Raw genomic sequence first — 23,844 nt, 5'->3', positions numbered from 1 at the left:
TATAATCAGGTTCCTGTGGCGGAGGCTGATCGTCATAAGACGGCCTTTTGCACGCCTTTTGGTTTGTTTGAGTGGAACCGGATGCCCTTTGGGCTTTGCAACGCTCCTGGTACTTTTCAGAGATTGATGCAGAGGATTTTAGGTGATCAGCAGTGTCTCTCCTTATTGTTGTATTTGGATGACATTGTGGTTTTTTCCTCTACTGTTGACCAACATCTGGATAGGTTGAGGGTGGTGCTGGAGCATTTGCAGCATGAGGGGTTAAAGGTGAAACTCAAAGTGTGCATTTTTTCAGCAGGAAGTGCATTACCTGGGGCATGTCATCTCTGATAAGGGGGTGGCTACTGACCCTAGCAAGGTGGAGGTGGTTGCTCATTGGCCACCTCCGGTCACACTCTCGGAACTGCGCTCTTTTCTGGGCTTTGCCAGCTACTACCGCAGGTTTGTAGGTGGTTTTGCAAGGTTGGCAGCACCCCTACACAAGATGGTAGCAGAGTTGGCTGGGGTGAAGCCCAGTCGGGTAGATCAGCCAGTTTCGTGTTATTGGACAGAGGAATGTGGCCGTAGCTTTGAGACTTTAAAAGCTAAGCTTACCTCTGCACCTGTGCTGGCATATGCCGATTTTAGTCTTCCATTTATTTTGGAGGTGGATGCTAGCTATGGGGGGCTGGGAGCAGTGTTGTCTCAGGAACAGGATGGTAAAGTTAGGCCGATTGCTTACGCAAGCCGTGGGTTACGCCCTACTGAGCGTAATATGGTGAACTACAGCTCTATGAAGTTGGAATTTTTGCCACTCAAGTGGGCAATGACCGAGAAGTTTAGGGAGTACTTGCTGGGTCATAAGTGCACTGTGTACACGGACAACAATCCTTTGAGTCATTTGTCATCTGCAAAACTTGGTGCTACTGAGCAACGTTGGGCAGCGCCGTTGGCCTCATTTGATTTTGAGATTAAGTATCGTTCGGGTTGTAGTAATAAGAACGTGGATGCCCTTTCTCGGTTGCATTCTCCTGGGATGCAGGACTTCCAGGTAATGGTTAGTGGTGCCCAGCTTCTGGAGCCGCTGCAACAGGTTTGTCAGGGGAGTAGGGTAGATGTAAGGCAGGCTGTGGTTGCAGCCTTGCCCCACTGTCTTCCATCTGACCTGGCTGTATTGCAGCGGGTTGATCCAGTGATTCGGGAGGTTTGGGTGTTTTGGGACCGTAAAAGGGGTCCTGATAAGGAAGAGCGCAATCAGGTGTCGCAGTCAGCCCGGGTGTTGCTTCGGCAGTGGGACCGGTTGGTGGAGAGGGATGGTGTCTTGTACCGTCAGGTGTTTAAGTCCAATGGAGCTGGGGCTGTGTTGCAGTTGGTGTTGCCTGCAGCTTTAAAAGCCTGTGTTGACTGAGGTTCATCAAGGGCATGCTCATCAAGGGGTTGAGAGGACCCTAGAGCTTTTATGTCAGCGGTGTTATTGGCCAGGGATGTCTGCGGAAGTGGCAGATCGGTGCCAGGCATGTGAGAGGTGTCAGGTAGCAAAGGTGAACCAACCAGTGGCTCATGGCCCCATGGGACACCTGTTGGCATCTCGGCCTAATGAGATTCTTGCCATTGATTTTAATGTTCTAGAGCCTAGTCATGGTGGAGTGGAAGATGTTTTGGTAATGACTGACGTCTTTAGTAAGTACACGCGGGCAGTCCCTACCCGTGACCAGCGAGCTCCTACAGTAGCTCAAGTTCTGGTTACGGAGTGGTTTTCGAGGTTTGGGGTTCCAGCTCGGATACATTCTGATCAGGGACGGAGTTTTGAGAGTGTATTGATCCAGCAGTTGTGTGGCTTTTATGGCATAGAGAAATCTCGTACTACACCATACCATCCATCTGGGAATGGGCAATGTGAGCGTTTTAATAGAACGCTTCATGATCTGTTGCGCACGCTGCCCGTGTCTCGAAAGCATCATTGGGGTTCTTGTCTGCCCCAGGTTTTGTATGCTTATAATACAACACCGCATCAGGCAACTGGTGAGTCTCTTTTTTTGTTGATGTTTGGTCAGGAGCCAAGGCTTCCGGTTGATTTTCTGTTGGGTCGAGTTCGGGAGCCTGTGGGTGGTTTTGTTCATGAGTGGGTCCGGGAGCACCAGACCCGCTTGCAGATGGCTTTTGATGGAGCCCGGGATCGGCTGAAGGCCGCTGCAGAGCGGCGTAAGAAGGAATATGATCAGCGTGTCCGTGATGTTCCCCTGAAGGAGGGCCAGTTGGTCTGGTTGCGAGATTTTGGGGTACGGGGCCGTCATAAGATCCAGGACCAGTGGTCCTCTGTGATGTATCGTGTCCTGAGGGCACCACAAGGAGAAGGGACTGTTTATACAATTGCCCCTAAGGATGATTTAACCAGAGCCAAGCAGGTTCATCGCTCATTGTTGAAGGTAGTGGTAGGGCTTGGGTCCCCTGATGAGGTTGTGGCCCATTCTCTGCCCCCTGTGGAGTTTTCTCCACCTGTGGTGGAGCAATTACAGGACAGGTGGTGGCGTAATGGCGGGTGGTTGGTGTCAGGATCCGAGGACCCTGCGTCTACTTCAGTTGTGCGGGAAGTGGTGACTCCGCCTGCTCCTCAGGTGGAGGGGGTGGGAGAGGTGACCCAGGTTGCCCCTCAGGTGGAGAGTGCGGAGGTTGTGAGTTTACCTGCTTCCCCGCAGTTGAGTCCACCAGTAGATCCAGTGGTTGCTGTGCCACCTCTGCCAGTGGAGTCTAGTATGTCTTCCCTCCCCCCTAGTGAAGAGGCTGTACTTCGGCGGACGACTAGGGTTACTGCGGGTCATCATTCTAATATTCATCATCTTCCACAGTCTGCAGTGCAAGTGGGTCCTTCTGGCCCTATGTAATATAGCTGGTATGATTAAGGTTAAGGAATGGGGTCTATTCCATCGTCGGGGCGACGATATAATTTGTGGGGGTGGATTGTAGCTGGACGGTTGACCTTAATGATGTTCAGCTGGTGTATTGAGTGCAGCTGGTTGTGGCAGAGGAGTGTTTGCATAAAAGAGGGAGTGTGTGTGCTCTTCTTTCTCTTTCTGGAGACTGACTGCAGGTGTTTGGACGTGTTCACTTCCATGTTCCCGTGAAGACAGGCAGGCGCCGGCCACAGCTGCAGGCTCGTTGAGGTGTAGTATTGAGTGTTTAAGGAGGTGGTTTTGTTGTACAGAGACCTCTGTGTGGGCTGTCGTTGGTGGTGCGCTGCTGAGTTTGTGGTGCTCTTGACGCTCTGGGGTGGTGTCGAGTTACAGCTAATTGCTGTGACGGACGGTTCGGTATGTACAGCACAAAGTAAGCTCCTCTTTCAGATATTTGTTTTATATTTATTTGTTTAAAATGTAGGATTTTGGACCAAGCTGTGGAAGGAGGCCCTGCTGCTTTGCTCTGGTGCTCTGCTGAAAGATTTCGTCCCGTGGGACCAGTGGATGTGCCCTGTTTGCTGCGGCGGCTTTGCGCTCAGTGTGGACATTTGGAAAACTCTGCCAGCTGCACGTGCTGCCGGGCTGGGTGATGAAAGGGCGCCCTCATGTGGTCATAATTGGTGGTGTTTTAAATGAGTTTTTTATAAAATTGTCTTTTTAACTAGAACTTCAATTGTTAATAAATTATTTGGTTGTATTTGGGAACCACGTCTCTGTCTCAATTACAATGAACCTGTGTGTCTTAGGTTGAAGTTATTCAATTGTCAAATTCCCAGGGTGGTGTCAGAAGTCCGACATACCATGTTCATTCATGATTTCTAATTGCCTTGAAGATTGAGGAGCAATTGTCCGCTTTGCCACACCAGCACATGTCCAGGGCCGTTTGAAGTTCACCAATCAATCAATTTTTTTTTATATAGCGCCAAATCACAACAAACAGTTGCCCCAAGGCGCTTTATATTGTAAGGCAATGCCATACAATAATTATGTAAAACCCCCCTGTGAGCAAGCACTTGGCTACAGTGGGAAGGAAAAACTCCCTTTTAACAGGAAGAAACCTCCAGCAGAAGCAGGCTCAGGGAGGGGCAGTCTTCTGCTGGGACTGGTTGGGGCTGAGGGAGAGAACCAGGAAAAAGACATGCTGTGGAGGGGAGCAGAGATCGATCACTAATGATTAAATGCAGAGTGGTGCATACAGAGCAAAAAGAGAAAGAAACAGTGCATCATGGGAACCCCCCAGCAGTCTACGTCTATAGCAGCATAACTAAGGGATGGTTCAGGGTCACCTGATCCAGCCCTAACTATAAGCTTTAGCAAAAAGGAAAGTTTTAAGCCTAATCTTAAAAGTAGAGAGGGTGTCTGTCTCCCTGATCTGAATTGGGAGCTGGTTCCACAGGAGAGGAGCCTGAAAGCTGAAGGCTCTGCCTCCCATTCTACTCTTACAAACCCTAGGAACTACAAGTAAGCCTGCAGTCTGAGAGCGAAGCGCTCTATTGGGGTGATATGGTACTACGAGGTCCCTAAGATAAGATGGGACCTGATTATTCAAAACCTTATAAGAAGAAGAATTTTAAATTCTATTCTAGAATTAACAGGAAGACAATGAAGAGAGGCCAATATGGGTGAGATATGCTCTCTCCTTCTAGTCCCCGTTAGTACTCTAGCTGCAGCATTTTGAATTAACTGAAGGCTTTTTAGGGAACTTTTAGGACAACCTGATAATAATGAATTACAATAGTCCAGCCTAGAGGAAATAAATGCATTAATTAGTTTTTCAGCATCACTCTGAGACAAGACCTTTCTAATTTTAGAGATATTGCGTAAATGCAAAAAAGCAGTCCTACATATTTGTTTAATACGCGCTTTGAATGACATATCCTGATCAAAAATGACTCCAAGATTTCTCACAGTATTACTAGAGGTCAGGGTAATGCCATCCAGAGTAAGGATCTGGTTAGACACCATGTTTCTAAGATTTGTGGGGCCAAGTACAATAACTTCAGTTTTATCTGAGTTTAAAAGCAGGAAATTAGAGGTCATCCATGTCTTTATGTCTGTAAGACAATCCTGCAGTTTAGCTAATTGGTGTGTGTCCTCTGGCTTCATGGATAGATAAAGCTGGGTATCATCTGCGTAACAATGAAAATTTAAGCAATACCGTCTAATAATACTGCCTAAGGGAAGCATGTATAAAGTGAATAAAATTGGTCCTAGCACAGAACCTTGTGGAACTCCATAATTAACTTTAGTCTGTGAAGAAGATTCCCCATTTACATGAACAAATTGTAATCTATTAGACAAATATGATTCAAACCACCGCAGCGCAGTGCCTTTAATACCTATGGCATGCTCTAATCTCTGTAATAAAATTTTATGGTCAACAGTATCAAAAGCAGCACTGAGGTCTAACAGAACAAGCACAGAGATGAGTCCACTGTCCGAGGCCATAAGAAGATCATTTGTAACCTTCACTAATGCTGTTTCTGTACTATGATGAATTCTAAAACCTGACTGAAACTCTTCAAATAGACCATTCCTCTGCAGATGATCAGTTAGCTGTTTTACAACTACCCTTTCAAGAATTTTTGAGAGAAAAGGAAGGTTGGAGATTGGCCTATAATTAGCTAAGATAGCTGGGTCAAGTGATGGCTTTTTAAGTAATGGTTTAATTACTGCCACCTTAAAAGCCTGTGGTACATAGCCAACTAACAAAGATAGATTGATCATATTTAAGATGATTAAATAATGGTAGGGCTTCCTTGAGCAGCCTTGTTAGGAATGGGGTCTAATAGACACGTTGATGGTTTGGATGAAGTAACTAATGAAAATAACTCAGACAGAACAATCGGAGAGAAAGAGTCTAACCAAATACCGGCATCACTGAAAGCAGCCAAAGATAACGATACGTCTTTGGGATGGTTATGAGTAATTTTTTCTCTAATAGTTAAAATTTTGTTAGCAAAGAAAGTCATGAAGTCATTACTAGTTAAAGTTAATGGAATACTCAGCTCAATAGAGCTCTGACTCTTTGTCAGCCTGGCTACAGTGCTGAAAAGAAATCTGGGGTTGTTCTTATTTTCTTCAACTAGTGATGAGTAGAAAGATGTCCTAGCTTTACGGAGGGCTTTTTTATAGAGCAACAGACTCTTTTTCCAGGCTAAGTGAAGATCTTCTAAATTAGTGAGACGCCATTTCCTCTCCAACTTACGGGTTATCTGCTTTAAGCTACGAGTTTGTGAGTTATACCACGGAGTCAGGCACTTCTGATTTAAAGCTCTCTTTTTCAGAGGAGCTACAGCATCCAAAGTTGTCTTCAATGAGGATGTAAAACTATTGACAAGATACTCTATCTCACTTACAGAGTTTAGGTAGCTACTCTGCACTGTGTTGGTATGTGGCATTAGAGAACATAAAGAAGGAATCATATCCTTAAACCACCAGTGACCATCTGGATGATCCAGAGGAGGCATGGGAGAAGGTCATGTGGTTAGATGACACCAAAATAGAGCTTTTTGGAATCCAGCATGACAATGACCCCAAACACACAGCCAGGGCAACTAAGGAGGGACTCCGTAAGAATCATTTCAAGGTCCTGGAGTGGCCTGGCCAGTATCCAGACCTGAACTCAATAGAAAATCTTTGGAGGGAGCTGAAACTCCAAACCTGAAAGATTTGAAGAAGATCTGTATGGAGGAGTGGACCAAAATCCCTTCTGCAGTGTGTGAAAACCTGGTGAAAAACTACAGGAAACGTTTGACCTCTGTAATTGCAAACAAAGGCTACTGTACCAAATATTAACATTGATTTTCACAGGTGTTCAAATACTTATTTGCAGCAGTAACATACAAATACATTTTTAAAAATCATACATTGTGATTTCCAGAATTGTTTTTATAGATTACAGTCTCTCACAGTGGACATGCACCTAAGATGAAAATTTCAGACCCCACCATGATTTCTAAGTGGGAGAACTTGCAAAATCGCAAGGTGTTCAAATACTTATTTTCCTCACTGTATATATATATATTGTGTAAAATTATCCAAAAATAATTGCTGGATGCATTTGTGTAAAATTATTTTCTTTAAAACATTGTTGGATACGTGTGTAAAATTATCTCCCCAAAAATTTGGCACGTTCTCCTTTAATTTTAGAAATACAGATCGAACGATCTCCCACGTCACGGTCACGTGTCAACCCTGAACCAAGCCTCGGCACTTTTTTCAGCCCGGTGTTTCGATACAGGGTTCGGTGTTGAATGTACCGTAACAACGCCGTCGCTAATGATAATTCAGCACTTTGTTATAGATTGAAGCCATTATTGTTATTCCCTGTTATTGCGGTTAGTCTGCACCGCTTAACGTCAGCGTAAAAAAAAAAAAAACAATACAGTTTTGTAGCTCGGTTTGGTTAACAGCAGTCATGCTGGCGCGCTTCGTATCGATAGTTAGCCTAGCTGCTATCTGTGAGTGAGTGAGAGAGAAAAAGAGAGAGAGGGGACTTTGAATGGGGAACTTGCCGGTACCGTCCACCTGCAGCTGCAGACGTTCGGACCCCAGTCCAGCCGCCTGAAGTCCCCGCTCCGTCGGTTAGCGTTAGCTAGCCGATACACGTCTGTATCTCAGCCGTCGAACGGAAATCTTGCAGTTAATGTTTCGCCAAGAGGTCAGTGTGACGTCTTTTATTCCAGCTTGTTCGTATTTTTTACAACACGAGAAGAGGAATATGTCCAGGTATAACATCTACAGCCTGTTGGACTGGGTGTACGGCGGCGTGGACCCCAAGTTTGAGGGGAACGGAGGCCCCGAGTGCGCCGCCTTCCTGGCGCCCCAGCAGCGGCTCACCGAGACCCTGGTCATGGTCCTGGTCTCCGTCCTGGAAATCGGCCTGTCCCTGAAGAAGATAAACGCCTCCAGGGAAGCGAAGGCGATCGGGAAAGAGTGTACAAGGGTAAAGGAGGACAGTCTGGGCAAGAACCTGTTGCTGGTGGCGCTGTGCATGACTTTTGGAGTGGAAGTTGGGTTTAAATTCGCCACCAAGACTGTGATCTACCTGCTGAACCCCTGTCATGTGGTCACCATGATCCAGGTGAGGAATACTCACCTGCATTAATCAGTTTTTGTCAGCAGAGTGGTGGTGACTTCACCTAGTGCCAGCATTGTGAATCTGTTGACATTTTCCACTCAGTGTGACCTCAGGACTTTACTTCCTGGAAGCAAAATCAATGATTTCACTTCAGCTCATCCTAAAAATACGTTTTTAATTTGTTTTTATGTTGGAAACACGTTGCTCCAGACCAGGATGTGTCACATACACTCTGGTCCATAAGTATTTGGACAGTGACACAGCTGTTGTCAGCCATTGGTGCTGTATATAATCCACAAATTGCTATTAGAACAGTATCTTGTGTTACTTAAAAGGAAGTGGCTATAAGAAACCACAGTCTTGTTTGAATCCCTGCATAATATCACAGAATTTGACCACTTCTGGGGACAGAAAAATAGTGTACTGTTTTGTTTTCAGCTATTTTCACTGAAGCAGTCGTGAAAAGTGCATTTATTTCGGTTCCCAGTGGAGAAGGGAAGACGGTTGTGTTGGTAAGTTTTAACTTACACACCTTAACAGAGTAGATGTGTTCTCTCGCCTGCACAACCACCTTGACATGTTTGAGCTCCGGGTCTTAAACAGACCACAACACATGTCCGCTTTCAACCGCAGCGTCACTTTTTCTTTGCATTTTCACTTTGTTTGCTGTGTAATTTGCCCAAAAACTCAGAGAACGTGCCATGTTTCTGATGGGGACAGATGAGGGCTGCCCCGGAAGTAGAATTATGCACTTTCATTTGAGCCCGTTAGCGCCCACCCTCAAACGAGACTACGGTATGTAATTCTTATGTAGCCATATTAATATCAAATTCTATTTGTACATAGCGCAGCCTTGTTAGAGATGGGCTAATGGTTGTGTTTAACATATTGACCAATGAGAGAGACGCTACATACGAATAGAATTTCACTATATGAATACAGCTACGTATGGCTAGCCACTGCCTACTTAAAACTACACATCATCACGGTTCATGCACAACTGTAAACCCTCTCCGTAGCCTGCCATGCATGTCCCAAAAGTTGTAACTACCTGTTGAGACAACGACGATTGCACGGGCTGTGATTGGTCTGCTAATTACATCATTTCTGGAATCTCACTTTTCCGGTTTCACAATAAACAGCTTTCACAACCGTATATGTCATTGGGTAGTCGGCCAGTCTTCACAAAAACGTTACACCCCATACTGTTCTGGCGGTGAATTGCATTGCAACACCCACCAGTGCCCTCAACCCCAACAGAGAACTTTGACAACTTCACAACTGTGTCAAAGCGATTGCATAACCACTAAAGTAGAGAGTAGTACAACCCCTGGCAAAAATTATGGAATCACCGGCCTCGGAGGATGTTCATTCAGTTGTTTAATTTTGTAGACAAAAAGCAGATCACAGACATGACACAAAACTAAAGTCATTTCAAATAGCAACTTTCTGGCTTTAAGAAACACTATAAGAAATCAAGAAAAAAAATTGTGGCAGTCAGTAATGGTTACTTTTTTAGACCAAGCAGAGGGGAAAAAATATGGACTCACTCAATTCTGAGGAATAAATTATGGAATCACCCTGTAAATTTTCATCCCCAAAACTAACACCTGCATCAAATCAGATCTGCTCGTTAGTCTGCATCTAAAAAGGAGTGATCACACCTTGGAGAGCTGTTGCACCAAGTGGACTGACATGAATCATGGCTCCAACACGAGAGATGTCAACTGAAACAAAGGAGAGGATTATCAAACTCTTAAAAGAGGGTAAATCATCACACAATGTTGCAAAAGATGTTGGTTGTTCACAGTCAGCTGTGTCTAAACTCTGGACCAAATACAAACAACATGAGAAGGTTGTTAAAGGCAAACATACTGGTAGACCAAGGAAGACATCAAAGCGTCAAGACAGAAAACTTAAAGCAATATGTCTCAAAAATCGAAAATGCACAACAAAACAAATGGGGAATGAATGGGAGGAAACTGGAGTCAACGTCTGTGACCGAACTGTAAGAAACCGCCTAAAGGAAATGGGATTTACATACAGAAAAGCTAAACAAAAGCCATCATTAACACCTAAACAGAAAAAAACAAGGTTACACTGGGCTAAGGAAAAGCAATCGTGGACTGTGGATGACTGGATGAAAGTCATATTCAGTGATGAATCTCGAATCTGCATTGGGCAAGGTGATGATGCTGGAACTCTTGTTTGGTGCCGTTCCAATGAGATTTATAAAGATGACTGCCAGAAGAGAACATGTAAATTTCCACAGTCATTGATGATATGGGGCTGCATGTCAGGTAAAGGCACTGGGAGATGACTGTCATTACATCATCAATAAATGCACAAGTTTACATTGATATTTGACACTTTTCTTATCCCATCAATTGAAAGGATGTTTGGGGATGATGAAATCATTTTTCAAGATGATAATGCATCTTGCCATAGAGCAAAAACTGTGAAAACATTCCTTGCAAAAAGACACATAGGGTCAATGTCATGGCCTGCAAATAGTCCGGATCTTAATCCAATTGAAAATCTTTGGTGGAAGTTGAAGAAAATGGTCCATGACAAGGCTCCAACCTGCAAAGCTGATCTGGCAACAGCAATCAGAGAAAGTTGGAGCCAGATTGATGAAGAGTACTGTTTGTCACTCATTAAGTCCATGCCTCAGAGACTGCAAGCTGTTATAAAAGCCAGAGGTGGTGCAACAAAATACTAGTGATGTGTTGGAGCGTTCTTTTGTTTTTCATGATTCCATAATTTTTTTCCTCAGAATTGAGTGATTCCATATTTTTCCCCTCTGCTTGGTCTAAAAAAGTAACCGTTACTGACTGCCACAATTTTTTTTCCTGATTTCTTATAGTGTTTCTTAAAGCCAGAAAGTTGCCATTTGAAATGACTTTAGTTTTTTTGTGTCATGTCTGTGATCTGCTTTTTTTCTACAAAATTAAACAACTCAATGAACATCCTCCGAGGCCGGTGATTCCATAATTTTTGCCAGGGGATGTAGAAGCATAAAAAGGCCTTAACTCAGATTTTTGGGCTTTTAATTAGTTGATTCGCCATATCACATGTTGGGAAAATATGTGGTGGTGGCCAAGTGGTTTGTGCGCTTGGTTTCAGTGCGGAAGGTTCCCAGTTCAAATTTCAATTCAATTTCAATTTATTTCATTTTTTATAGTGGCAAATCACAACAAAGCTGCCTCAAGGGCGCTTCACACAAGTAAGGTCTAACCTTACCAACCCCTAGAGCAAACACACAGGCAACAGTGGTAAGGAAAAACTCCCTCTGATGATACTGAGAAACCTCAAGCAGACAAGATTCAGAGGGTGACCCTCTGCTTAGGCCATTCTAAAGCCTGGGTCCCACCGAATAATGAAGGATGAAGAAGGAGCCACGCATGGGTGTGTCACGATTATTCGAAGAATGACCCACGTTTTCATCTATCACATATCCGCTATGAAGGTGCCTCTATGTGCCTCTCTGTACCCCGCATGTGCCACGTAGCAGCCTCTAGTGAGCCACGACCAACCTGTCATTAGAGCCTCGAATGGCTCACATCAGCCACACTAAGCCATGTAGTGTCATGATAGCGCCATGATAACGCCATGTTGGCGCACTTTTAGGCATGAGTTTGGTCCAAACCTCCAGCCCTCCCACATCTGGTCCCTTTAAAGTGTGGGATTTCAATTCACAGATTCACAGCAGCATTTAAAGATGTCCCTTTTTTAAATGCAGTCCAAAAATAGACACTCCAGCACACTTCCGCAGTTGTGTGCTGTGCGCCAGGCTGCTGTCCACCTGTAATGCACCAGACCAGCTAGACCCAAACCACGGGTTCCTGGAGAGCCACCTCTGTGCTCCTCGCTGGCTCCGCGGCTCTCTGGGTTTTCTTCTGCGGTTTTAAACACACAAAACTTTATATTTGTCCATTTATTTCTGCAAAATCGCTCTTTTGCAAGCGCGCTGCTGTTGTCCTTTCATGGAGAGCCGCCTCTGTGCTCTTTCCATCCGTGGCTGGCTTTATTTTTTCACTGGCTTTAAACACAGTTATTTTTACAACGTGATTCCACTTTTAACTTTGTCTTCATCCGTTTATTTCTGCAAAAGCGCTCTTTTGCGCGTGGTGCCGTTCTGCATACAGAATGAGGTGGCCGCTTTATTATATACACCTGTGGATCATTTTCAAAAAAAAAATATATATATAGACATATATATATTATTTCTTCCGCAACTTACAAGTCACCATGATACAACTTTTAACTTTGTGTTATGTTTTCAAAATCGGTCTTTTGCGCGCTCTCCTTCTGTGTTGCTGCACAGCTTCTGCTCTTAGCTGCTCCACTGGAGTTATTATCTTCCATGGCTTTAAACACACATCCACTTTCACGCAGTCACCTAAATTTTAACTGTGTTCGTCCAATATTGACTGAAAAATCATTCTTTTGTGAGCTTGCGTTGTGCCTAAATGCTCATTTGAAGCGTGATGATGAGTCACTGCGTCAGTGCACACACACAGCGGAGCTCGTGTGATCCATTAATTCCAGAAGTGATTAGGTGTTTTCACCATCCAGGGTTTAACAGAAAATGATTAATCCGCTACAAAATAATTATTTTATATAGAGTCCAGTGCACAGAGCAGGTGGAATTGTGTGCGCAAGAGGAGAGCCGCTCCAAAAATAGCATCTCAGGTCCTGCCTCAGTGCGCACACACAGCAGAGCTCATGTGATCCATTAACAAGATATTAAATCAGCATACTTTTACATACAACAGACATCAACATACAGACATACTTTTACAGCTAGGAACTGTTTTATCAAGCTATAAAAAACATTAAAAATAGTTACCTTAAGCTATTCAAAATATATTCCACATGGAGCAGGGAAGAGAGGGGGAAAAAGCGTCCAGATGAAATGGTCCTCTGTGATTCCAGAAGTGATTAGAGGTGTTTTCAGCATCCAAGGTTTGACAGAAAATGATTAATCCGCTACAAAATAATTATTTTATATAGAGTCCAGCCCACAGAGCAGGTGGAATTGTGTGCGCAAGAGGAGAGCCGCTCCAAAAATAGCCTCTCAGGTCCTGCGAAGCTGCCAGGCGCATGGCTAATGGACTTTTAGCAGACTCGTAAGCACCACGCAAATGCCTCTAAGCCGTCGAGTAACTCGTACACAAACTGCGCCACGCTGTTGTTGCTAAATTTTGAACTTCTTGAAATTAGTGGCACACTCAGAGAGGAGCCTCGTTAACTGAAGATAAAGCCTCTCAGAGCCATGAAACTCCCACGATAGTTGAAGAAACCCTCTCGTAGCAAAGAAAACATGCTGCGTGGCTCCTTCTTCATCCTTCATTATTCGGTGGGACCCAGGCTTAACAGTTACAAGGTTTTTGCAAATTTTTACAGAGCTGAAGAAACAGAAAACAGGAAATCAAAACATCTGCATCAGCTTCAGGCATGGCATCTCGAGGTCAACCCAGCATCCCATTGTACACAGATGCCAATCCCGTGCGACACCCTCCACACCTTGGACAGAGAGAAAAAGAACAGAATTGGTTAGCTGGAATGACCACACCTAAGGTATTCATCAGCAGTAAATCGACAGGAAAGAAGAGAAAATAGGCTACTAAGGTGATGGCCGGCTGCAATTGCTAGACATCCAGCTTTTCACTGAGCCAAGGCAATACTCTAAGGATTTTATGTGTATGAGATTACCAGCAGTTATCGGCATGTGCAACTGAGTGTCATCAGTATAGCAATGAAAGGTAATCCCAAAGTGCCGCAATATGTGCCCAACGGGTGCTATATAAAGGGAGAAAAGCAGGGGGCCTAAGACAGACCCCTGTGGAACCCCATATATCATGTCGAATGAAATATATTCATGTCTGATCCCTTTCATGCACGGAACGCTTTTGCAGCACCTGGCAATGGCACATTATGTAGTCTTGTGTCTATGAGAATGCTGCGTGAGCTTGGAAGAGTGTGACCCTGAGGACTCGGAGAAGAAGCAGAGGGAAGTGATGACAGTGGACAGCTCTGTTTACAGTCTCAACGGGAAAGCCGTGGCATGGACACGGATCCAGAAACAGAAATGTGATGACGATCGGATGTTTATTGATCATCTTGTTGAACTTGGGAGTATCAAACCTACACAGATTACGAAGCCACATGAAGCCTGAGCAGCTTCCAACAGCAGCACGATGTTCTACATGGCTGCTGTGTGTGACTTCAGGAGAAGGAAAATTTTGCAGTGTGTATTTATTACTTAGTTTGTCCAAATTCTGTCTGCCCGATGCTCCTACTGGTTGTAATTACAGTGGATTAAATTGTTTATTTGATGGTACGTGATGACAAGTGCACAAAGAGTACTGCAGTAAAATAGGGCTTGTCTTAAACTCTGATCTCGAGCTGTGCAACAGCAGCTGGGCATTATCTGGCGTGAGCCCTAGAGCACCTTGTGAAGAGCTTTAGGGTACAGCGGGGTGTACTTACTGTGTCTGATGCCCAAATCTTGATTGTGCAAGATTACACACAAGTAATGACTATTTTAGGTTACATGGGGGAGTGTGACGTTGATAAAGTACATTCTGTGACTGATGATCCTTGGTAGGGTAGCTCCAAGGTTAAGATCATATGAAGTTGCCATTCCTCATTCTTTTTGACACTTTTATGTGATTAAAAGAGCAAATGTGCAGAGTTCTTTCTGTTGACCAGGGTGGTATTTTGAGGGATTCTTCCAGTTGAAGGATTATTTATTTCAGTTAACAGGAGGAGCATTTTGCTGCTGTTCATAATAATAATAATAATAACAATGTCTGAGCTGCTGTAGTGACCACAAGCAAAAAGGGAGAAGCTGAAAGAAGACGCTCAGACTGTGTGCGGTGTGGTTAATGTGTGGTTCCGTCTTGTCTTGTTGTTGAGCAAGACTGAACAGTTGTGGAATTTATCATTTGGATTGACACATCCAAAAACTAGAAATTTATTTTTTGATTGAGCTGAAATATTTAGGATTTGGTTTTTTTTGTTGTTTGTTTTTTTTTTGCCAACTGCATTGACATATATCTATTTATCTATTTGGAATTTTCCAAGACGGGGTGGTGGAAGCCATCTGATGATCTGACACAGAACAGCCCTCTTGATAAGACACGTTTTGTGGAGATTAGCTGATTTTTTTTTTTTTTTTTTTCTTTCTTGAGAAATCCTGATTGTGAAAACAAACAAAACCACCAAAAGGCGAGGCATTAATTATCACACTGGTTTCTAAACATAAAATGTAAAAAGTCTTTGATTCAAGAAGTTTTTCAGCCAGTTTTTAACTTTGAAGGAGCAGATTTGAAAATGAAAACAGTCGAGGTTTGCTTTGTTCAAAAAATAAATAAATAATGTATAGACATATAAAAAGCAACAAAATGTTAATTATTAAAGGGGTCATACAGTGTAAAAGTAGTAATGCTGTCACCATCCAAAAAGTGAAAAATACTTTTGTGTTCATTTTTGGTTGTATCGCCCACTCCTCATACCAACATTTGGTAATTTGGTAAAATGCTTTGGCCCCCAAAAATCTCCCTTAAGCATTAGTCAGAGTCGAGATCTGCTTGCTACAATGGCTGCAGGTTTAGAGTGACATCATCGTTACTTTGCACGATAATCCATTCTGAGTATCCTCATGTTCCACCGCACCCTCCTAGGGTTTCATCATAGCATAAAGGTGATCATTGTGATTATTTATTGATGGAAGGTTGTGGGTTTGGGTAGAACAAAACCAGCGCAGAAGAGGATGATCCCTAAAGGTGCTCATTCAGTGCACTTTTATGGAATTATGTAGACATTGTGTTTGTGCACTGAGAAGATTTATGTAAAACATCTCATCAAGGCTAGTGCATCAGTCTTTTTTTTTTTTGCCAACCAGCAGCTTTGTTCAACTGGAAATAACTTGATGCAAACGCAAAAGTGGACAGAGACACATAAAGTCAATAGAAGCAAGACGAAAGTGTGTTTACATCCAATAAATCCCACAGAGATGCACTTTATATGTGATTGTGATAAAAAATTTGTTGCTGTACAGTTCCCATGTTGACTACCGGGGTACAAAATTAAGCTTCGCTTTAATTTAAGTCAATAAAATCCTTGAATCATCAGCACAACTGTCTAATTTCGGCCGTGTGAGAAATGAGTAGAATGTAAACACTTAACTATGTTGTTCTGCTCCAGCGGGTTAATTGACTTTTAGCGTTGCGGTGTATTAGCCGTAGTGCAACTTTAGTAAATATTACAGGTTATTTGAAGAGCAGATAAATGTCAGTATTATTAAGGGCTGCTTCCACATGATAGTAATGGTTATTCCACTCGCCGTAATCATCAGAGTGCACATAAGCTAAAACCTCTGAGGTAAAATAGTTAAATAACAGCACCTATATTTCCAGTAATCCTGCTGTATGGGTCATTTGAAACTTTTACTGCAAATTTGTGCTTGGCCATGTGAATAGAAATTGTTACTAAGCGTGCAACATCAGATGAACTTTTTCTTTCCCAGTAGCATTTTTGAGAATTGATTCATGCTATGGATGAGTTTTGTTTTGTGAAATCCATTTAAAATCTGGAAAGGCTTGGTGGGACATCGACCTCACTGGTGTTAGGTAACTATAACATTGTAACTACAGGTGTACGTATTCATACGCCAAATAGAAACATTAAATACTTTCTACATTGTGAGTTGCTTTGGCATTGAAAATGACAGCAGAAAAATGTGATATTTAATGAGTACTGGTGATTCATGGTGGGTTTTTATTTATGCTTTAGATTGATGAGCAACAACGTGTCATGCCAAGATATTTTGGATGTTTGTTGATGGTGGAGTTTAAATTTCTTTATTTATCTTGGACAACTCACTGTTTGCATTCACTCACTCACATTTGCCATGCAGGAGTTGTTGGCTGAATAATAAACACTTGATCCAATCTAGTTAATCCAAGATAATTCAACATGTGATTCTTTTAAAATAAATTAGTGTTAGTTTAAAGTGTTTTTCATCACTAGTTGAACAGTTCTTTTTCTTTTCTTTTTTGTGCTCAGGTAAAAATAAAAACTGTTATTTTCCAAGATCTGTCACCCTCCTATGCATTTTTTATTTGTTTTTGCTTTGAATCCTATAAAAATCCAATATAAAGGTTACTATAATTATTATTATTTTGAATAACAATTGCATGATTTTTTTGGTATTGAAGTCACACCTGAGGATAAGTCGTAGGGCCTCCTAAACTAGTAAAGTATGACTTACACTCTGGGTACTACAGTAAGCTTTTGGGCAATTCCGTGAGATGTAGCGTCCGTTTGTACTTTCAGTGGTCCTGTTGTGAACAAGCCGTCCCAGGGAATTATGGTTTGACCATTATGTATTAATCAGATTGAGAATAATAAGTCTTTGTGACAGCTAGATTACAGCAGGATCATTGAAAGTGGAAATGGATGTTATAGTCTCATGGAATAACCCTTTTTAGTTTTTATAGCTAGCCTCCACAAACAAACATTTCATGGGATGTATAGGAGTCTGCCACCTGTCCGTGAGTCTCACAACTCCCAGTTACGAAACTTGGTTGGTGTATTTCAAGGAACGCAAACAAAAATAGCGCCCAAATCCAGTCCAGTGTGTTGAAGAGAAGATAACTGGACATTTGTTGTTTTTTTGTATGTTTGTTTGTTTTTTACATCCTACGTCAGTTACATGTCCAAAGGTTGACCTGCTTCCTAATTCAGATCATTCATGACAACTGTTCAACTGCTAGCAACCTGTGTGGCAGAGCGGAGGGGATTTTGTTTTGTGCATGTTTATCTATTTATCAGTACATTAACAGACTAATCTAAAATCATCAATTGGTTAACTGGAAAAAGTGTTAGATTATCGAAAAACATAACTAATAGGTTAACTGACTGCAGTGCTTTTTGTGTTTGGAATTGTGCCGTTTTCTGAGTGGGGAAAAATTCCGTGTTGAGCTCGTGGCAGATGTTCGTTCTGATGGGTGATGCTCAAAGTGCGTGAAAACAGGTTGTGATCCAGATTAAATTGAAGATCAGATGTTGAACATTCAGCGTGTTCGGCACATTTTCACAGCTTCAGCAGTGTTACCAGAAATTGCACACAGCAAGAAGTGCTGTTTCACACCAGGTTTAACAGCAGCCTTCTGTACCGTGAGCACACAGCTGCCCGTGCTAACGGGCTAAAGTACACACATCAGAATGTTTGACAAAATCTGTGTATGGTGAATAAAAAATAATAATAAAAATGAGGGCAGTGGTCACCACCTGCTTAATGTCTGGCAGTGTTCATTCTTCTGGAGACTCGTCTGAGTGTTTGCTTGATGTCTGTCAATCCACGTGGCATCATTTCACTACAGACGGCGTAACGCCAAATATAATCAAATGTGATCGACAGGACAACGACACAGTCGCGATGATTATCCAGGTGTAACTGACAGCTTTTCTCAGCTGTATTTATTTGTTTTCATGTTTTCCTCCACAGATCTTCCTGCTGGCCTGCCCGCCGTGTAAAACAGCCATGGTCGTGTTTCGGTGAGAAACGTGTCTGTCTTTGTGTGTTTTTTTTTTTTTGTTGTTGTTTTATGTGCTGTATCAGAATGTCACTCACTCATCTTTAACTGCTTATCCGGGTTCAGGTCACGGGGGCAACAACTCCAGCAGGGGACCCCAGACTTCCCTCTCCCGTGCCACATTGACCACCTCTGACTGGGGGATCCCGAGGCGTTCCCAGGCCAGTGTGGAGATATAATCTCTCCACCTAGTCCTGGTTCTTCCCCGGGGTCTCGTCCTAGATGGACGTGCCTGGAACACCTCCCTAGGGAGGCGCCAGGGGGAATCCTTACCAGATGCCCAAGAGTAGGAACGAAGATTGACCAATAGATTGAGAGCTTCGCCTTTTGGCTCAGCTCCCTTTTTGTCACAACAGTATCGTAGAGTGAATGCAACACTGCCCCTGCTGCGCCGATTCTCCAGCCAGTCTCATGTTCCATTGTCCTCTCACTCGTGAACAAGACCCCGAGGTACTTTAACTCCTTCACTTGGGGCAAGACCACATTTCCTTCCCAGAGAAGGCAATCCATCAGTTTCCTGCTGAGAACCATGGCCTCAGATTTAGAGGTGCTGATCCTGATCCCGCCGCTTCACACTCGGCTGCGGACCGATCCAGTGAGTGTAGGAGGTCACAGACCGATGAAGCCAACAGGTCCACATCATCTACAAAAAGCACTGATGAGACCCTGAGCCCACTAAACCAGAAAGCATCCTCCCCCCAACTACGCCTCGATATCCTGTCCATGAATATCACAAACAGGATTGGTGACAAGGCGCAGCCCTAGCAGAGGCCAACCCCCACCAAAAACGAGTCCAACTTCCTGCCGAGCACCCAAACACAACTCTTGCTTTGTGAGTACAGAGATTGGATGGCCCTGATCATGCGCCTTCTCCAAGTCCACAAAACACATGTAGACTGGATGGACATATTCCCAGGCCCTCTCCAGGATCCTCGTGAGAGTAAAGAACTGGTTGGTTGTTCCACGGCCAGGATGGAACCCACATTGTTCCTCTTGCATCGGAGGTTCGACTATTGGCGTATTAAAATGTTTAACAACAAAGAAGAACAGCACATACGCGGGGAGTTCTGTGCACATCCTCTGGCTGTTAGCTCTGCTAAAACAGCAGCAACTTAAAAACAGAGACCAGCAGTGCTTCCGCACGGAATTAAAACAATACTACTAACGTTTTGCCAAAGTCTGTTTCTGTCACAGCTTTTACTCTGGAACCAAAGTCTGTTTCTGAGGATGGCACAAGATGTCAATCAGGTCCCACTTTCCATATAAATTCTCTGTTCTCACTGCACAGGCCAGGGGTGTATTCAGAGGGAAAGAGGACAGAACAGCCTTCCTACTACACCCTTTGAGTAAATGTCCAATTTTGAAGATATTTTTTCATACTACTATTACTACTAATAATAATATGTTTTAACAACTTAAATCTTTCAGGGTTCTAGCTAACGCAAACTTGGGTTACGGCCCATTACGCTATAATTTTGGACCGTTACGCTTATTTTCAATACAGCATCTGTACTCAACTGTTTCTGCAGCGCGACTCCAGTTTGAATGGCTCGTGGCTCTTTGATTCGCTGCTCTTCAGAAACGGCAAGTCCGCTTCTTAACCCCTCTGAAAGCCATTAAAATATCATGAGTCACTTTTGTGTGGATTAAAGTCACTAGCTGGGACTCTTGTCTTGTTGCAGTCAACAAACGAGAATCATCCTCTGTTCCGTTGTCACAGCTCTAAACGCTGCGCAGCTCTCTGCTGAGACAGAGTCTGCTCGGAATTAATAACTTCAAAACGAATTGCCGCTTTAAATAAAATGACGCCTCTTACAAACGTTGCAATACAGACAATAAACTACAATCGACTAAAACATTTTTCCTCCCAAAATGAGACATCCTGCATTCTTTATAAACCTGATGTACAGCACAGCTGCAAGAGCTCAGCTCATAGGTATGGAAAGACATTCATGCCAATAATAATGTCTGAAAGGAAATACTTTTGACAAAAACTAACAGATTTTATTTCTGTTTATGTCCAGAGATCAAGGATCCACCATGTAGAGTTTATTATGTCCAGAGTTTAAGGAGCCAGTAACCAATTTCATATTTATTTACTTTAAGACTCAATAAAATGTTGTTCAATTTCAATTTAATCAACTTATAAAGCGCCAAATTACAACAAAAGCCGTCTCAAGGTGCCTGACACAGAAAAGTTCAACATAAAAAAAACTAAATAAATAAATAAAAATAAAAAAATTCAAATACCTAATTAAAAACAGAAGTAAATTAATAAATCATAACCAAATAAAAACTACTCATAAGAAAGAGAATAAAAATAGGTTTTAAGTCTTGACTTAAAAATGTTGCTCCCTCGACATTACCACTACGCTAAAATTCTATCCTAGCTAGAACCCTGTCTTTAATTAGTATTACTCTGGGACTGTGTTTTACTACAGTTCTACAGTAAATGGAATTGACGAGCCATGTAAAAATATGTTTACTTAAGCCATATATGAGAATAAAATGTTCTGTTTTGCACAAATAAAGTGGGATGTGAATTAGTCATTTATTTTGTTTTAGCAGTGTCTAAGATCGGGCATAACTTTGTATCTTTGGGGTTCTAACTTTAAAATCAGGTCAGTTAGGGTGACAGAAGCCATAAATATGAAAAAGATTAAGGCTCTTTGAGTTAATAATCTTATCAAACAAACGTGGAGGCTGTGATGTTAACTTGGGATAAAGGCAAAGAAAAGGTGAAAATGAGCAAAAGAAAGTACTGATGCAACACAAATACAGCAGTATAACTAAAGTGTTAAAAAGCGGTGTTACACACCAACAACACACACTATAAATTATGATTGCATTAAAATAAAATTTATTTAAGTTGTATTAAGCACATAAATGTATCGATATCCATAGAGCCGTGTTAAACTCGGCCTTCACCTTAAAGCCAGGTTACCCGGCGACAGTTGAAATCACAGCATTTCAATGACGTCTACACAACAGCAACACAACACATTTAATATTTAAACAGCATTCATTAGCACTTCGCCTCTGTGGCGCCACATTGTCCATTTGTCACCTGAATGGATCTCGTTGTTTTTCTGTTGAATAAGTAATGAGCCTCTGGTTTCGCGGGCTGGCGCAGGTGGCGTAAAGAAGCCTGAACTCTGTAATGATTGTTGATAATCACTAGTGGATGTGAGATGGCGTCTGGTTTTTGCCTGCAGTCAAATCGTAGTCAGAGTTGATCATCCGAGTCCTCGCTGATGCCGGCTCGCTTTCAGAGAACGTAAAAGACATGGACCCTGAACGCCTCACGCCTCCATGCATTTGAAATGCATTGTGGGGAGGAAACGACCTAGCCGTCCTGTGATTGGATCGTTGATGGTGCTTTCTGCAGAGATAATTAGACTTCCGCGGCTTATTCTAATGGATTTTTTTTGGGGGGGGGGGGGGGGGGGTGTTATTGCCTTCATCTTTTCAACAACTACTCTGCTCCTAGAATTATTCAGATGGAAATTACAGTGGGGTTTTTGTTGTTGTTGTTGTTTTTTGTTTTGCCAAAGGGAACATGAAGTGTAACGTATTTAGAAATAAAAGGGAGCCGAGAGGCTTTTTCGTCCTCATAGCTTTTGTGGAAATCATCGCATGAACAGCTGCGTTTGAGTGTCTGCAGCGTTATGAAGGCAGTCTATTTTCTAATATCACCGTTAAAAAAAAAAAAAAAAAGGCGGTTTTACCCGAGTGGGTCGCTTCGTGTTTGTGTTTCCTTGTCAAGACGAAACCTCGTGTCCCAGATTCTTTGACACTATGGACTCGTAACACGTCAGTATCTTCGGATTGTGCAACACTGTGACACCAGAGACACGAGCGTTTTATGAGTCCTGAGTAACAGTCCGTATAACTGCAGCAGCCTGTGAAATATCCCACACTGATTTAAAAAAAAAAAATAGATAGAATAGAAGGACTTTCTTAAAGTAGACCTGCATTGAAATAAATTTAGTCAGATTTCAGAAAGAAATAGCTGATATGTATTTATAAGACCCTTGTGAATGCAGTAAAGTAAATCTGCAAGCCCAAATTTGTAATTCAGTGGAGAAATCTTCGTTTAAAAATGACAAATTTGCAGCTAAAATTTAGCCCTCTGTGAAAACAGTTTGTACAGCCGTATCATTTCCATGACGTCAGGGACAAAACGACGCGCTCCCGCCTTCAGTCCGATCCCGCATTGAAATTGATTTTATCTGTTAGTAATGTTACTTATACACGTCCTGGTTTCAACATCCAAAAGTAAGCTGCAATGAATGTGAGATACAGATCTGTGTGCTCAGATCAGCAACGACATCGACAGCGGGCGCCGTTCTTCCTCTCCCGCTCTCTGCCTCCGCTATGCTTGCTGTTTTAATGCGAAGCGGCCGGTACACCTATTGCTGCAAGGACAGACTTCTTGCTGCAAAATCCACAGCACCGCACGTCTCAGCAATCGGAGCCCAAGAGCTCCATGGACGCTGAGAGAGGTTTATATATTTTTAATGACTGGGATTCTTTGCGGGTCTCGCCTCCATATCCCGTGATGGTACCGGAGGCGAAAGACAGTAGATTTTCATTGCGACACCACTCAATCAAACGGGCGTATGAAAAAGTCCCACAAAATAATTTTCAAGCACAAATAAATGTGTACTCACCAAACGTGCCGCAAGACAATATGAAGTTTTTAAAAAAGTAGATCCTTCCGTATAAGACAAGAAAAAGGTGCAGATGCAAACTGACGTAAATCCACAAATTACAATTGGCGTAATGCATGCTGGGAGCGGGTCTTGTCCGTGACGTCTCGGCAGCGTCCATGATGAGAGGGACAGTTTGCGGAGGGCTAAATGTTAGTTGTAAATTTGTCATTTTCAAATGAAGATTTCTCCGTTGAATGACAGATCTGGGCTTGCAGATTTACTTTACTACATTCAGAAGGATCTCATGTGTAAATGTAAGTCATTTTTTGTTCAAAAAATCTGACTGCATTTTTTTCAATGCAGGTCTCCTTTAAAAAAGAACACTGCAAAAAAAGGGGTGTATAAAAAAACAAGATAAAAAGACTTAAGTCTCGGAAATGATCTTGCTGCATGGACAGATAATTTCACTTGATAAGATGTCTTCAATTAAGATTGTTAAATCTAGAAATAAGCATCTCGAACACTTACAATAAGACATTAACCTTTAAAACAAGATAAATTAACAT

The 23,844-nt window shown here is 42.6% G+C and overlaps 1 protein-coding gene across 1 annotated transcript in view; it reads left to right on the top strand.

The window, feature by feature from the left end:
- The first annotated feature begins 7,157 nt into the window (after positions 1-7,157).
- Positions 7,158-23,844, top strand: part of LOC117516847 (transmembrane protein 164) — a 35,974-nt gene continuing 19,287 nt past the window's right edge. The window contains exons 1-2 of the mRNA XM_034177710.1: positions 7,158-8,019; positions 18,536-18,585. Coding sequence (XP_034033601.1) covers positions 7,582-8,019; positions 18,536-18,585 — 488 coding nt within the window. The 5' untranslated portion in view covers positions 7,158-7,581. The remainder of the gene's footprint in view (positions 8,020-18,535; positions 18,586-23,844) is intronic.

This window comes from Thalassophryne amazonica, chromosome 9 (genome assembly GCF_902500255.1).
Source record: "Thalassophryne amazonica chromosome 9, fThaAma1.1, whole genome shotgun sequence".
Taxonomy (NCBI): Eukaryota; Metazoa; Chordata; class Actinopteri; order Batrachoidiformes; family Batrachoididae; genus Thalassophryne; species Thalassophryne amazonica.
This window is presented reverse-complemented; position numbering and strand designations above follow the sequence as displayed.